This window comes from Crinia signifera, chromosome 1 (genome assembly GCF_055691185.1).
Source record: "Crinia signifera chromosome 1, ASM5569118v1, whole genome shotgun sequence".
NCBI classification, from domain to species: domain Eukaryota; kingdom Metazoa; phylum Chordata; class Amphibia; order Anura; family Myobatrachidae; genus Crinia; species Crinia signifera.
The window spans coordinates 156547021-156564444 of record NC_139217.1 but is presented as its reverse complement, the minus strand read 5'-3'; the positions used below and the strand labels follow the sequence as shown (position 1 = coordinate 156564444).

Sequence of the window (17424 nt, the reverse complement as noted above, 5' to 3'; positions counted from 1 at the left end):
AAAGAACGTTATGAGCAAGGTGATAATGGTTCAGCCAATCAGCTCTTACCTGTCAATTTACATATTGTAGCTGATTGGCTGAACCATTATCACCTTGCTCATAACGTTCTTTATGGGGATAGATAACACTTCTCCAAGCTTCATAAATTCACCCCTCAGTCCTTAACTTTAGCCCTAACTATAAACCTATTCTAAATGTAAATGTTGACATTTCATATGTTGACATTTTAACCACATCGGCATCATCAATGTTGACCTTCTGAGACATTCTTAAACTGTACTTTTCTGACTATATTCAATATATTTGTATTTAGTTACAGAACTATGTATATTTTTAATTCCAGTTAAGTAGTGTTTATCTATTTATTGGGCAGATGTATTAAGCCTGGTAAAGTGATAAAGTGGAAGGTGATAATGCACCAGCCAATCAGCTTTGTTTGAAAAATGACAGTTATGAGTTAATTGACTGGTGCTTTATCACCTTCCACTTTATCACTTTACCAGGCTGCCTTTATGTATTATAAATGGTAACACAATATTTGAATTTTATCTAGGTGTTGTGTGGTAAAGTCAAGAAAATTAATACTGCAATGAAAGTAGCCTTGGATCCAACGCCAAATTTTGACAGTCACATATCAAAAAAAGCACCACAATGGAATGATCCTTTAGATGAGCAGATTACAAATTCCTTGGTATGAGCTTTATTCCCCTAGTGGCTAAGACAAATATGTTTGCTGTTGCTGTGTTTGCTTAAACTGGAAGGTGGTGATTGCCCATAGCAATAAATTAGCTTTGCGGTAAAATGTATGAAATCCATTTTATAGAATTTTAGGTCGAAGCTGATTGGTTGCTGTGGGCAACTTCTACACTGGTCCACTTTTCCACTGCGTGATACATCAACCCCAGTGTGAGTTTTTAGCTCTCATAAAGATATTGACATGCAAAATAAACCTTTTTCAGCTGAACATGTAAAGCACGGATGTCAAACACAAGGCCCGCCGGGCAAATCTGGCCCGCCAGACCTCGTCATGTGGCCCGCGCAGGGGCAGTGTGTCTAAAACAGGAGTGCTGCGGGCCGCGTCCACGTCCGCGGCCGCCTCCTCCACTGTCGGCGGCCATGTTCCTGTAGGCACATATGTATGCGGCTACAGAAACATGGCCGCCGGCCTCCACAGCTACATGGAGGAGGGCCCAGCCGCCTGTTCCCTCTGATGCCCGGCAGTGACAGACACTGGGTGGGGACGTCATGACGATGACGCCGCCCGCCCATGCATCTGTAGAGAAGTAGGAGCAGGCAGGGAAGCTGGACCGGGAGTCGGGGACAGTGTGGCCGCAGCAAGCAGTGAAGAAAAGCTGGAAGCCGCAGCAGCACAATAAAAAAAAAATATATATCTGCTGTTTCCTGAGGTGTCCCCGTGTATAATAATAATAATAATAATGCCATGACACCACAGGCTGCTCCTCCTGTATAATCATTTATGTGTCATGGCATTACTTTTATTATATTATACAGGGGGAGCAGTCTGTGGTGTCATGGCATTATTATTATACAGGGGGAGCAGCCTGTGGTGTCATGGTATTCATTTTATATTATACAGGGGGAGCAGCCTGTGGTGTCATGGCATTATAATTATACAGGGGGACCTACAGATACAACCGGCCCTTTGAGGGTGACCAAACTGCTGATACATTGAGGAATGCATTTTACTTGTGCATATTACACATGTTACATACACAGACTTAATGAAATTATCCTAATTGAATATTAATTATTTAGTATCGATAACAGGGCCCATATGAAATTTCTAATCCATTTTTTTCTTATCCTTTGGTACTTGTTGTGACGAAACAAGGCCACGCCCCTTTCCGTCATATGTTGTTCTCCCGCCTCTTTCTGCGCTTCAGCAAAGAGAATTGCAAAATGCCGGCGATAACCGGATATTATCACTGACTGTATTCATATCTGAGCTGTGTTCCCCAGACTGCTGTATACAGGGGACATCACAGGGCTGTATGTCGGACAATAATAGGATGTTATACTGACTGTATTCATATCTGAGCTGTGTTCCCCAGACTGCTGTATACAGGGGACATCACAGGGTGATATGTCGGACAATAATAGGATGTTATACTGAATAATCCAAACAGGGTATTCCATTAGGCTGAGTATGTGTGCTACTGGAGGGAAATATTCCCTCATGTTATGTAAATGACTGTAATATGTTCCCAAAGCTTTGTATACTGTATCCCATACTGTTACATATGCATATGAAGGCAAGAAGATAGTTTTCTGGGCACAGGAGAAACTGGTAGGGAGGATCAGCGTTGCCCGTGGTTACGTCACTGCCTCCAGGTCCTGTTCTTAGTAAACTGCAATGGTATCATGAATAAGGGATTTCTGACTCTGATGTTAATTATGGCAGTCTTCCCAAATGCGTATTACTTAAATATTGTAACTGTATATGTGGAGACAAATGGTCCTGTTAGAAGTGACCAAATGCTTAGATTAGAATCTGTTCAGTTTGTGTATAGTTTTTGGTTCAGGGATCAAAGGGCCTCTTTATAGGCTGTTTAGTTACAGAGACAACAGGTAGTGGCAGAGACATACACTTCCCCCCCAAATAACAAGAAGCTAAAGGATGGATAACACCAGGGTCAGTCTCCAGAGAAGAGATCTGTTTACATGAAGGTGTGAAACCCCTCACATACACAAGCTTCAAAGCCAGATGAAGGGAGTGAGTTAATCAGCCCCTGGACAGGTAATAGGAGACCCTGTTACATTCATGCAACTGCACCCAGCATAGGAAGGGTTAAGAATTCCTGAGGGAGGGGGAGAGGGGTGCCTTTGGGATGTAAGTGGGTGTTTGCAGGGAGAGAGGGAGAGAAGTGACTGAGCGTCAGCGCTGGAAGTTGTGGACTTGCGGGTCCTGTCCATCTGAAGCTAACCTGAGTGGTGTCGTGGTAAGGTTCTGATAACATGACTAATACTGATGGCCTTTCTGTATATAATGTATATAGACTGTAATTGCTGATTTTACATGTATAACCCGTGTGTAAAATAAAGGTAATACTTTTGTACCTTTGCTATTGTGTATTTCTGTGCGATCTTTGGAACTCGGAGTGACCCTGGGGCTCTGCGTGAGGCATAAGTCGCGCTGCGCTGCTGCATGACCCCTGGATCATCACAATTGGTGGCAAGCGGTGGGGATCGCACACCCAAAGGAGGGAGAGCTAGGGGCTCGTATCTTGATGCGACCAGGCTCTGGAAACACAATAGCCAGTAATTGGCCAGTATTAGCTCATGTTTGAGGGACCTGGTAACCATTGTTCCTAACAAGGATGCCGGTGAGAAGAAAAAGTATACTTTGCGAGGGCATTAAGCGAGGGAAGAATTCCGCTTAAGTGCCGGCTTGTCCAGGGGACAATCCCTGCAAGCGAGGGAACGGCGGAGTGTGCCGTGGCCCAGAAACGGAAGCTGACGTAAGGGGGTCCAGCAAGTGACGCTGACCAAGCTCTACGAGTGCAGCCCATGTGGAGAATGGCTCCAGGAAAAGGACAGAGACGTCCAAAGAGAGGCAAGAGGTGCCCACAGTCACCCAGAGCAGTGAGGCTCATAGATGAGGAATCGTCATGGAGTCGTCTGGCTGAGGAATGGGACTGGAGAAGCCCATCCACGCTGATGCAGCCCCTCTGGGAGGATTGGGAAGCAGCATATCGGTGGATTAATGTATGGACAGGTGCTACTACAGAGGAGAAAGCAGCTTACCTGACCGATGAATTTAAGCAGTATGTATCTGAGGCTGCTGCAGGAAACCTGCTGCATACGGTGGCGTGGAAGGCTTTTGTCACAGAAGTAAGTAACGCCACGCATCAGCTAATGCATAGAAGCCGGATCGCTGAGGCCAGCGTGCCAGCACCGGGTAACGTGGGTCCTGGGAAGGAGCCCGCAAAGAGAACTCAAAGGGAGGAGGAGTTGATGGTGCCACCGGGGTGGATGAGCGAGGGGTCCACTACCGAGATCCCAGGGGGGAAGGCAGAGGAACTGTGGCCTGCAGAATCTGGAGCTCCATTAGCGAGAATGAGTCTGGAGGACCTAACTGACGAATGGAGGCTACGATGCAGCACGCCCCCCGAAGGCCGCTCACACTGCGCTCTTATCCGATGGTTGTACGAGCAACAAGAGGACCCGCTACATGCGTTCAGCGCGTATAGAAACTGGGTCCTGTGTCCAGGAGGACTGAGAAGTGTCCAGGAGCAGTTGCAGTGTCTCCTGCACTGTTATGATAATGCAGAGAGGGTCGCCCTGGCACAGGGACAGCTGAATTCTCCAGAGTGGCTGGACCAGTGTCAGAGGGTGGAGGCAGAGGAACGTCGGCTGCTGCAGCTTATGCATCCTCAGAGAGCCACAGAACTAGATCCCCCACTGACACAGGGAGAAATCACAGAACTGTTCCCATTCAGTGAGTTGGGAAATGAGGAACTAGCTGTGGAGTGTCCCTGTGATATCGCACTAGGGACCCCGGACTCTAAAGGAGCCCTAACATCATGGACTGTGATTGTGGCAGATGGATATCGGGAAGAGGATATTTATTCCCCCTGCATTGTGCCAAGTAGTGTGGCGGAGCTGGGCACTGTGGCCCCACATGGTGATGATGGACTGGTGCACACGGAGCCCGTGATAGATGGAGCAGTGCCAGTATACAGTGCAGGGGCTGCCCCAGAGAATAGCCCCAGAGCAGAGCAGATCTCGGAGGCTGGGACTGTGATTGCTGAGTCCTCGCCACAGGAGGTACAAAGCAGTGGTCAGCCACTGCTCCAAGCAGCTAGCCAAAGGATGGGGGTGCACCCAAAAATGGCACCCCAGGAAGAATGGCAGTACATCTTTCCTTTTGCATATGTGGGAGATGGAGACTTTGAAACTTGCGGCCAGGGGGTCTGCAATGATTGTGCCCCAGCAGAGGGGGCAGTACTTCTTCCCTACATGACCACCAGCGGCCCAGCGAATGAGGGCATCTTGCCCCAGGATCCCCAGCATATTCAGCAGGGGGAGATGGAAGGAAATGTGTCTGGTGTGTGCTCTGCCACTCTACCACCCCAGGAGGATTATCAAGGACTGTTTCCACTTAGCCATCAGAGCCAGGAGGATCCGAAGTCAAAGGGCAGGTACGTGACCGGGGAGCGACCAGGGACCGGGGTGCCAGAGCAGGGAGTAGAGGCTGGGGTGCAGCGCTTCTGTGAGTCCCCTGCAAGAGTGACTGACTGTAATTATATGCCCGGGGAGCCGCAGCAGCAGACAGGCAGCCAAGCAAGAAAACATGGAGGGGATGGTCAGAGGCATAGCTCATCACCCCCCTGCGCCTCGGAGGAAGACACCTCACCACCCCGCATGGCACGAGCAAGAGAATGTGAGTTTGCACCTGGGGCTGTAAGGGAGATGCCAGCAGTGCTGCCGTACAATGCCACCCCACCAGTCCCTCTCATAGCCAGGCTGGAGAAGCAGTGCACCCTGGGGAAGATGGAAGTTTGCCCAGGGGAGGCCCAGCAGTTATTGTTCAAAGGGCTGGGGAAGGTGTTCGACCCAAAGGGGGGGATTGTGGGTAAATCAGGGGGAGACTTGCGGATACCCCCTGCTTCTCTGCAGCCATTGTGTGAAGGAGAATCCCCAGGACCACTGCCTGCTGCTGAGGGCAGGTGGGGGCTGGGTGTGCTCAGGCCCTGGGAGGTGGGGGAGGAGGATCCCACCAGCAAGGCCCTTCAATCATCACGTAAGGGTCCAGAGGACCATCTAGAACTGGGGGAGGTGTTTGTGGGGGCTTTTAAGGGAAGAGCTGGGGAAGGATTGCGGATACCCCCTGCTCTTCTGCAGCCATGGTGTGAAGGAGAATTCCCTGGGCCACTGCCTACTGCTGAGGGCAGGTGGGGGCAGAGTGTGCTGAGGCCCTGCAAGGTGGATGAACAGACAGGGATGGAAGGTTGCCCAGGGGAGGCCCAGCAGCTTCAGGGGCTGGGGGAGGTTTCAGACCCAAGTGGGGTGGATGTGAAGGCGTTTGAGGGAGGGACATTGTCGGTACCCGCCGCTCCTCTGCAGCCAACATCCGCACTGTTGTTAAGAGCGGCCAGGTTCCCTGATGCTGGTCTGCGTGCGCAGATCGGGCCCCTCCCAGTTGCGCCAGAGGCGGAGGGAGGAGGAACAACCAAAAGGGAAGGTGAGGAGGAAACATTCTCACCTGACAGTGGAAAACCCTGTACCAGGAGTACTGGAGGTTGTGCGCCAAACTGTGAATGGCTGAGCCCAGGAGGGCCAGGGATAAGCAATACGCAGGGACATTGTGTAGCCGTGAATCGCAGCGGCGGTAAACAACAGGGGTGCTGTGTGACGAAACAAGGCCACGCCCCTTTCCGTCATATGTTGTTCTCCCGCCTCTTTCTGCGCTTCAGCAAAGAGAATTGCAAAATGCCGGCGATAACCGGATATTATCACTGACTGTATTCATATCTGAGCTGTGTTCCCCAGACTGCTGTATACAGGGGACATCACAGGGCTGTATGTCGGACAATAATAGGATGTTATACTGACTGTATTCATATCTGAGCTGTGTTCCCCAGACTGCTGTATACAGGGGACATCACAGGGTGATATGTCGGACAATAATAGGATGTTATACTGAATAATCCAAACAGGGTATTCCATTAGGCTGAGTATGTGTGCTACTGGAGGGAAATATTCCCTCATGTTATGTAAATGACTGTAATATGTTCCCAAAGCTTTGTATACTGTATCCCATACTGTTACATATGCATATGAAGGCAAGAAGATAGTTTTCTGGGCACAGGAGAAACTGGTAGGGAGGATCAGCGTTGCCCGTGGTTACGTCACTGCCTCCAGGTCCTGTTCTTAGTAAACTGCAATGGTATCATGAATAAGGGATTTCTGACTCTGATGTTAATTATGGCAGTCTTCCCAAATGCGTATTACTTAAATATTGTAACTGTATATGTGGAGACAAATGGTCCTGTTAGAAGTGACCAAATGCTTAGATTAGAATCTGTTCAGTTTGTGTATAGTTTTTGGTTCAGGGATCAAAGGGCCTCTTTATAGGCTGTTTAGTAACAGAGACAACAGGTAGTGGCAGAGACATACACTTCCCCCCCAAATAACAAGAAGCTAAAGGATGGATAACACCAGGGTCAGTCTCCAGAGAAGAGATCTGTTTACATGAAGGTGTGAAACCCCTCACATACACAAGCTTCAAAGCCAGATGAAGGGAGTGAGTTAATCAGCCCCTGGACAGGTAATAGGAGACCCTGTTACATTCATGCAACTGCACCCAGCATAGGAAGGGTTAAGAATTCCTGAGGGAGGGGGAGAGGGGTGCCTTTGGGATGTAAGTGGGTGTTTGCAGGGAGAGAGGGAGAGAAGTGACTGAGCGTCAGCGCTGGAAGTTGTGGACTTGCGGGTCCTGTCCATCTGAAGCTAACCTGAGTGGTGTCGTGGTAAGGTTCTGATAACATGACTAATACTGATGGCCTTTCTGTATATAATGTATATAGACTGTAATTGCTGATTTTACATGTATAACCCGTGTGTAAAATAAAGGTAATACTTTTGTACCTTTGCTATTGTGTATTTCTGTGCGATCTTTGGAACTCGGAGTGACCCTGGGGCTCTGCGTGAGGCATAAGTCGCGCTGCGCTGCTGCATGACCCCTGGATCATCACACTTGTTTCCTAGCACGGCACCCCCGATTTTGGCATCTTACACAATCGCATCGCATGCAATATAGCGGCATGCGATGTGATTTAATTTTTAATTGTACAAGCACCCTAATGGCTGCTTGCAATGTTAAATGCACCCCCATTGTCAACGCCACCCCCACTATCAACGGCAACCCGAAACGTGGTGAGGGGCGGCGATACGCATCCTACGACCTTTTCATACCCCCACTATCCACGTCGGCGTGGAGTTGATTATAGATAGTGTGGCGAGCGCAGCGAGGGGACACGGATTACTGTACATGTATTCTGCGTCCCCTCGCGGGGCTCACCATGCTTCGGGCTCGTATTCCACATCCCATCACCATGCTTCAGGCTCGTATTCCACATCCCATCCAACGCTTCGGGCTCTGGGGCTTGCTACGCTCGCCACACTATCTAAAATCAACTCCACGCCATTTGCTCGCATGCGATGCTATGCGATATTTCATTGTAGAAGCACTCCTGGTTAATATGGTATGCGATAGGCGCCATGCTAGGAAACAAGTACCTATCCTTTTATGTACATATATTAATCTATTTGATTGAATTGAATAAATAATAATAATATTTAACTGTATTAGTTTGTTTGTGTAGATCATCCATGTCCGCCATAATTACAATACTAATACATCAGGACATATTACCTGTTGCTATCAAGTTATTTAGAGGATCTGCTGTGATATCTGGCTGAGATAATACGTTTGTGCATTGAGAAGGTGGCTTTTATGCAATTAGGAAATCTAGCGTGGGCGTAGATGTAGCTTTTAGCTAAAGATATACTCTAAGTTTTCCAACCCATCACACAGGGCTTTGCAATTAATATGCTTGCTGTTTCAATTCCATAAGAAAAATCAGTGATTTTAATAACTCCTCACTTGATAAACCCTTGTGTAATAGAATTTTTTTATTGTACTGTTGATTTAAACAACAAATGGACATTCTGGTTAATATTTCTTGTTAAGACGCTATCTGAAACTGTTTATATATCCTGCAGATATACGTGTATGAATATGACAGCAACTTTAGGCCTGTGGAAACACCGAGACATTGTCTTCCGATTGCTTTAGTAGATGCCACGTATATAGGTCAAAAAGCGGCTACATCTTCAGGACAAGTACGACTCCAACCCAAATTTTCATCCGGTAGGATAGTGTTTGCTTATTTGTCTGATTCATGAACACTTTTCTCCCAATAGGACATTTGCATTTAAAAAAACATAAGATTTAAAGTAAACGTAATAGAAAAAAAGAACTAAAGGTGCTCATACGCGGTACAGTATTCCCCATGCGTTTTGAACTGCATCGCATCGCATGTGATCAAATCACGTGTGATGCGATCGGGACCTAGTTCAAAAAGCATGGGCTGCAGAGACCTTATGTGCTGTGTAATGGGATGCCCGCGGGAGCATCCCATTACACAGCACCATTGTACCGTGTATGGGCACCTTCAGCATTTAGGTTATACTGTATTTTTTTTTGGAACTAAAGGGATGTCGGTGAAATGCTGTGTTTGAACAGGGGAGCAGTGAGTCTGCTTTTGAAGGATTCTAAAGTGGAGGCCCCTTGTACTGTGTGAGGCAGTGAGTTCCATAGAGTCAGCCACAACAATAAAAGCTTGATTCCCAAATTCATTCAAGGAGATTCTAGGAACTACTAATAGTCCATCACCTGCAGCTACATCTGATCAAAGTAAGAAAGTGGGTTATGAAATCATAAGCTGCTTCAGGTTTTTTTGGACCATAGTAACTTACGAATTTTAATGTCAGTAAGCCATTCTTCAAATAGATTTGCCATCTTACAGGCAACCAGTGAAGAAAGTAGAGAATGGGTGTTATGTATCTAGACTGGTAATGGTTAGTTACCAGGTGTCATTCCTTGCTGGGAGACCCAGATAGGGGGCATTGCAATAGTCTAGATCTGGGGTAGCCAACCCTAGTCCTCGAGAGCTACCAACAGTGCTAATTAGCTCAATCTGTGGATCTTTTAAACTGTGTCAGTAATTAATGAGTGCAGCTGTGCAGCAGCTAGGTTGTCTGGAAAATGCGAACTGTTGGTAGCTCTCGAGGGCTAGGGTTGGCTACCACTGGTCTAGATGATACAAATGCATGCATGTCTTTAGACAGATTTCTCAGAATATAGGATCCTATTAGCCATGATAAATTTGCTAACGCACATCATCTCAGAGGTCGGAATTCACAGAAAAGTGCTCACAGCCCCATCAGCTAATTCTGGCTGGGGACCGATTCATACCTGCTCGCTGGGCTGCAAATGTTTGGAGCTCAGCAAACAAGTAAACGCCACACTGCCAAGCTCCCCCCTTGTGCACAGCAGCAAATGCGTTCGCAGCCATGCACACAGGCTGAAAATCACTCACCATTAGGGAAGCCAATCCCGGGGCATTTTTTCAATCCCGGAATTCGGGATTGAAAAATGCCCAATCCCGGGATCCCGGGATTGGCTTCCCTACTATTAAAAACCCACCTCGGCCGCCCCGCATATTTACTTACAGATGCGTGGTGCGGCCGGGTGGGTGGGCGAGCCGGGGTGATGGAGACCGGGCTGGTCCACTGGTGGCATGGTGGTGTGCCGGCAGGTCCGCTGCTGGGTGGACGGGCTGGTCCGGTGACAGAACGGCTGGGCGGGCTGGTCCGGGGACAGGGCGGCTGGGCAGGCTGGAACAGTATGGAGGCAGACAGCCTGTGCGGCCTGCGCAGCGTGACCTCTGACGTCGTCACGCTGCGCAGAGCCGCGCTGCCCAGGACGGGAGAAGCCGGGCAGCTGCTGAGCACCCGCTCAGACGCTGCCCGGCATTAGACTGCGCATGTTTTAGGGGCCAAATCCCGGGATCCCGCGGATCCCGATCCCGGGATTGGCCACCCTACTCACCATCTAATGATTTCCCCCCTGCTCGTAGCACTGAGTAAGTCTAGACTTAATGCTACAAAGGCCATGGGGAGTAGAAGGCCACTGCTGACATCAGCGGCCCTTTTTCCCTATGGCCGGGCAATGCCTGCATTTTCTGGGACACTCTTGAAAATGCTGGCATTCTGCCCCCAAACGCCTGACACCTGTCAATCACCTTGCATGCGGCCAGCAAAGGCTAGCCTTCGCATGGTCCATACGCAGGGAGACCTCACGCATGTGCACTGTAGGCTGTGCGCATCTGTGGTCTTTCGATTATTGGATGGGCTGCAAATTCGCAGCCATCTGAATTGGGTCCTAAAACCAGCGTGCGAAGGGTGCCAGATCAGGTGCCCTTACCAGTGTTTTTAAGCGCCTGGGCAACAGTACCTCGCACCCTTTGCAATTAAAAGAATCGACCCCTAAGTGTTTGATTCTGATTATGTTTCACAGATGAAGACATTAGGATTTCTCCTTCATCCACTAGGTGTCACTGGAGTAACAGTGGGGATAGAAGGGCGACCACAGGGAGCATGGACACTTTAAATTTAATTGAGTATGGCCAACTCCTCCCCTTCTACTCCCCCCACCTAGGCAGTCTTAGAATGTGCCCTCATGGGAGCTGGTCACTCATGGGCTTGCTCCAGGGCATAGGTTTACAAAAAAGCTTGAAAAATGTTTTCAACAATCTACAACAGACAGGCAGTCTGCCGCTGCCTGTTTGCAACGTGGGAGCTGCCGGAGGGGGGACCTGGCCGCAGCTGCGCATGTCCCGTCCTCCCTCAGCCTCTACCGGCTCCGGCCAGCAATGCAGCAGTATGTATAGCTGATCCCCCGATTAGCGCGGGGGTCAGTTTTTTATACAATATATGGCGGTAGGCAGGTCTGGCACATTTATTTAAAGCTGGCGCCATTATGGGAGAGTGGAGAGCCGGGAGGGGCGGAGCTCCCACGTGGTATGTTCCCAGCGGCCCCAGCTTCTCCCCAGCGTGACTAGTAGCAGCGGCAGCCATCTTTTTACAGGGGCACCGCTGCTGAACAACGCAAATGGACTCCGTATGCTGAAACAGTCTCCGGGACTCACGAAAAGCCCCTTCTCCCAGTGTCCAGACCTACAACAGCTTCCCCAAGCACTGCTTGCAGACATTGTAGTTAGAGTTATGTGAGACCGTTATTGGGCTGTATGTAAATTAGGGCTGTATGTAAATTAGGCCACCCACCATCTGTACAGCGAAAGGGGACGCGCGTGCACGAGATTCGCGCGCGTCCCCTTCCGACAGTGCTTCCCCCGGGTCACCGGCAGTCACCCGGGGTCTCCACTGCCTCCCTGCACCCCCCCTAACCCTGTCCGTCTCCCTGAAGCGGAGACGGACAGGGTTCCCGTCGCCCCGCCGATGGAAACTGGCACACGCGTCTCAGTCAGATGGCGAGCCGGGCTGCTGGCGGATCGCCAGTGGTGACATTCTGGCGATTCACCAGCAAAGAAGAGCCCGGCCACATCTTTACCATAGCGCTGTTGTTAGCCTGTGGCAGCTTTTTCTTCTGATACTGTCTCTTCTGTCCAGTCTTTCACCTGGCCTTTAACTGTACTTTCCTCTGTGTGTGTGTGTGTGTGTGTGTGTGTGTACAGTTCTAACTGGTTGATTGTTGCATATATTTAGATATTGTATACCAATCACTATTACAATGGCAGGAGGCAGCTCTTGTAAGAAGTGTAATACTAAGCTTACGCAATTTGCTGAGGGCACTCTAGTGTGCGACGAATGCACCACTGATCCCTCTACCTCTCAGCAGCCGTCCCCTGAGTGGGCGTTCAGCTCACCGATGTGATGTCACGCCTGTCCTCTGAGCTTATAGCTTCATAGAGGGACAGAGAAATCTCCAGAATACATCAGCGTGATTTAGCTTCAGCTGTGGAGGGTTTAACTAAAGCATTTGCCCCAGTGTTAGGAGTCCCAGTGGACTGCACAACTCAAAATAATGGTACTTGCTGAAGGAACAGACAAATGGAGGCAGGATGGATGAAACTCACTGCTTTATCAGGATAATAAATCAGGAACAGGTATCAGAACAGGAACAGGTATTAGGAACCAGGTAACAGGACTTAGGTACAGGAACCAGGTAACAGGACTCAGGTATCAGACAGGAACCAGGTAACAGGACTCAGGTCACAGGCAAGCTACAACAGTACAGACATGGCTGAGAAAGCAGAAAGTTGGTGGAAACTTCCCCAGTGGTGAACCCTTCTGTCAGGCGTCTCTCAAAAAAGACGGTTCTCCCAGTGCCGGGGGCTACCGCTCTTAAGGACGCCTTGGATCGTAAGCTGGAGCTTACCCGGAAGTCCATTTATACCGCAGCAGGTGTTGTGCAGCTTCCATTGGAGTCTGGGCGGCACAGATGGTTTCACACCTTAATCAGGGTGCTGAGGTGGATGTCCTGCTACAGTTAGCAGAGCAAATCCGTGAGGCCTCAGCTTATATGGTTGAAGCCTCAATTGATGTTAGTATCATAGGGGCTCGCATCCCTGCACTCTCTATTTCAGCACGCAGATCGCTCTGGCTTTGCCAGTGGTAAGCCGACGCAGAATCCAAGCGGGCAGTGGAGGCTCTCCCTGTTGCTGGGGATGTCCTGTTCGGGACAGAACTGGACAAATGGATATCGCAGGCTACAGGGGGTTAATCCACATACCTTCCTTCGTTTGCGCCTCCTCCCACTGTCCGCAGGACATTTCAAGGTACTTCCTTTCGGTCCTTTCGCCCGCAGGCAAAGTTCCGAGGAAGGTCCAGAGGGGCGGCCTCTCATAGAGGCTCCCGAGGTCGTGGTAGAGGTGCTGCCGCCTCCACCCAAGAGGCTAAAACCTCCTCCTAAGCCCTCAGCATGATGGGCTTCAGGCCCACCTGGGGGACCCCAGGGTAGGAGCTCGTCTTCAAGACTACAGCCACGTGTGGCTTCTGTCTTGCCAAGACGCATGGATTCGAGATCTGATAGCCTTCGGCTACAAGATCCATTTTCAAAGAACACCTCGTTTTTTCAAAACAGGTTTGCCAGTTTCAGAACAAAAATGCCGTCTTTTAACTGCGGCTATTTTGAAACTTGTAAATGCGGAAGTGGTGATTCCGGTACCGGAAGAACAAAAGACCTTGGGATTTTACTCCAGCATGTTTCTGGTTCTAGAATCAGATGGATCAGCTCACCCTAAAGGATCTGAACCCATACCTTCAACCGGTAAAGTTCAAGATGGAGTCCCTGCAGTCTGTGATCACGGGATTGGAGGAGGGTGAATTCTTGGTATCTTTCGATATCGAGGATCCTTATCTCCACATTCCCATCTGGCCTCCCCATCAGGCGTTCTTAAGGTTTGCAGTCAGCAACCAGCATTGGCAGTTTCAGGCCCTCCAATTTGGCCTCTCCTCTGCTCCCCGCGTCTTCACCAAGGTGATGGCGGTGATGATGGAGATTTTGCGGACCCAAGGGGTGACGGTGACTCCGTACCTCAACGACCTTCTGTTGAAGGCTCCGTCCAGAGAAACCTTGTTGGAGAACATCGTTCTAACTCAGACGACCCTCATCCAGCACAGATGGATCCTCAATTTTCCGAAATCACAGCTGCAGCCCTCACAGCGGCTACAGTTCCTGGGAATGATTTTGGATACGGTCCTGCTGTGAGTTTTCTTGCCGGACGACTATATACATTCTCTACAGGCCTTAATTCGCCTGGTGCTTCTGACTCGACAGTTGTCGGTCCTAACATGCACCAGGTTACTAGGGAAGATGGTTGCTTCCTTCGAGGCTCTCCAATACGGACGTTTCCGGTCAAGACCATTCCAACGTTGCCTTCTGCGTCAGTGGTCGGGCTCTCACCTGCACCTGCATCGCAGCGTGAGGTTGTCTGTGCGAGCATGTCACTCTCTCCTGTGGTGGCTGAATTCCAGCAACCTCAGAGCGGGAAAGAGATTTGCAATCTGGAATTGGATACTGCTCACCATGGACGCCAGCCTTTGTGGGTGGGGAGCGGTCACCTTGGATTAGCAGTTTCAGGGTCGTTGGACTTCGCAGGAGGCTCTTCTAAATCAATGTATTGGAGCTGAGAGCAGTTTACTACGCTCTCCTGCAGGCTCATCATCTCCTTCAGGGTCAACCCATCAGGGTACAGTCCGACAATTCCATGGCTGTTGCTTACATCAACAAGCAGGGCGGCACGCGAAGTCCTGCAGCCATAAAGGAAGTGAGTCGAATCCTCCATTTCGGCCCTCTTTATACCCGGCGTGGACAATTGGAAGGCCGACTTCTTAAGTTGCCAAGACGTACACCAGGGAGAATGGTGTCTCCACCCACAGGTGTTCCAACGCCTAGTCCACAGGTGGGGGTGTCCCCAGGTAGACCTCATGGCGTCTCGCCACAATTATCAACTGCCCTGGTACTTCGCTCGGACGAAGGATCCACAGGCGGTGGGAGTGGATGCTCTGGTGGCACCTTGGCCGTTCCACTTTGTCTACATCTTCCCTCCATTTCCACTGATACCTCGGGTACTGCAGAGGATTAGGAGAGAAGAGGTCACGGTCCTTCTGATAGCACCGGACTGGCCACGCAGGTCGTGGTACACCAGCCTCACGTCTCAACGAACCATGTCCTCTGCCTCTTCAAGAAGATCTACTCCAGCAGGGGCCTTCCGTCTCTCCCGACTTAAGTCGGCTTCATTTGACGGCATGGCTGCTGAAAGGTCCATCCTGCGGCAGGCAGGAATCCCACCTCCTTTTCGTCCACCTATGGCTCCATGGGACTTGGACTTGGTCCTAAATTTCCTGCAGTCTGCAGTTTTTGAGCCACGGGAAGAGGTGGATTTGAAATACCTTACTTGGAAAACCATCCTTCTTCTGGCTCTTGCATCGACCAGAAGAGTCTTGGATCTCGGGGCCCTCTCATGTAGGCCTCCATTTCTGGTGTTTCACGCGGACAGGGCGGAACTGCGTGCTAGCAGTTCCTTTTTGCCTAAGGTGGTATCGACTTTCCACATCAATCAGCCGATTGTGGTGCTAGCTTTTCCTGAAGATTCTTCTGAGGACAGGTCTCTGGATGTGGTCAGAGCTCTGAGGATTTATGTATCCTGGACGGCATCTATTAGGAAATCGGATGCCTTATTCGTAACATATGATACAGTCAGACGGGGTTATCTCGTTGGATTCGTTTTACCATACGACAAGCAAATGTTGCTAATGATCAACGTCCTCCTGTTTCCGTTACAGCGCATTCCACGCGCTCGGTGGGACCCTCTTGGGCGGTTGCCAATTTTTCTGTATTCTCTTGTCTGAGGGATATCTCACTCCCTTTGAGTAGCAGCTTCGTGACACATGACACATCCCACTCGCGCCTGATTGTGTTGCCTAGGCAACCACTTCTTTCCGCTGATTTCCTTGGTTCTTGGTTCTTTTTTTCTTTACCATTCTTACTATTCTGTTTAATCAGGGGTATATTGTCCTTTTACGGCCGCATCCAGAGAGGTTAGCTACAGTCCCATGGACTTTATAATTCTAAAGATTTGTGACTGTAGTCATATGAACATGTAGCTGCTGGGTCAAGTTTTTATAGTCTTTACCTTTACTCACTTTGTGTGTATTGAACAAAATGCAACCATCTTTTATCCCAGTTGTATGCATTTTTGAGTCTGCACTGACCCTAGCCACATACTTCTATAAATAGCCTTCTTGTTTACCAACAGTATCATTGTTACAAGAGATGTTTCTAAAATCAGACATATCTCTGCATACAGTAAGCTCAACTCAGCATCTTCAGAAATTTGGGCTACACAAATGAACACCCAGTTTCATCTATTTAGCCACAAGTGGTGTTAAATTTTATATGGCCCAGAATTTCATATACATGCGTGCACTTGGATGCAAAGCACAAGCAGTGCTAAAATCTGTTCACAAAATGGACCAGAGATTATATTTACTGATAGCAGCATTATATAATAAAGTGCCACATGTCATTGTGTAAGACCCCCTATAGACCAGCAAAGTACAGCAAATCGATGTGGCATCAATTCCACAAGTGAAAGGAACACCTCCTAGAGAGATGTAGACCCATGCCATCTGGATAGCTTCCCACAGCTCCCTGATATTTGCAGTTGCAGTATCGTGGGTCAATATGTTGGCATGTGCCTTTGTAATGGCATTAGAATGGCAATAATGCAATTGTTAAAGCCCTTAATTCTGTCCCATTTCTCCTCTAGGGGTTTGCAGATGGGGAGGTACTGCGCTCACCTTCTGGGTGTTTGTATGGTGTGAACTAAATACTAAATGAGGCCCCAGATGATATCTGACTGACACTGTAATAGAATGGTGCTTGGATACTAAGTGGTGACTGATGACACTTAAGTACAATGATGAGAGGAAGGAACAACTGTGTGCAAATACATTTATTGTGGAAAACAGGGAATAGGGGTTGGGGCTGACCACCTTGCAACTTCCACTCCGTGAGTGGTGTCCGTTTGCAGATGGATGTGGGGGCCACAGGTGGGGCAGCAATGTCCTGTGGTGGGTAGGGAAGATTGGATGCAACAAGAACAATTAATAGTCCCGAAAAAAGAGTCCAGAAACAATGCGGTATGAGGATGTCACCGGAGGTTGGCGTCCCAGGACACCCCAGTGGTGCATCCAGACATACCTTGAGTCTGCCGCTTAGCGGGTGTTGGTGCTGGCTGCCGTTGATGAAGAAAACGTCGCTGGCGTCCTGTTGTCCCGGACAGGGGGTGCCAGTTGTAGAGCACGCT

The 17424-nt window shown here is 49.3% G+C and overlaps 1 protein-coding gene across 11 annotated transcripts in view; it reads left to right on the top strand.

The window, feature by feature from the left end:
* Positions 1 to 17424, top strand: part of TEX15 (testis expressed 15, meiosis and synapsis associated) — an 86861-nt gene that overhangs the window by 49974 nt on the left and 19463 nt on the right. For all 11 annotated transcript variants that reach the window (XM_083175040.1, XM_083175032.1, XM_083175016.1 and 8 more), the window contains 2 exons: positions 555 to 692; positions 8750 to 8897. In XM_083175040.1, the coding sequence (XP_083031166.1) occupies positions 555 to 692; positions 8750 to 8897 (286 nt within the window). The remainder of the gene's footprint in view (positions 1 to 554; positions 693 to 8749; positions 8898 to 17424) is intronic.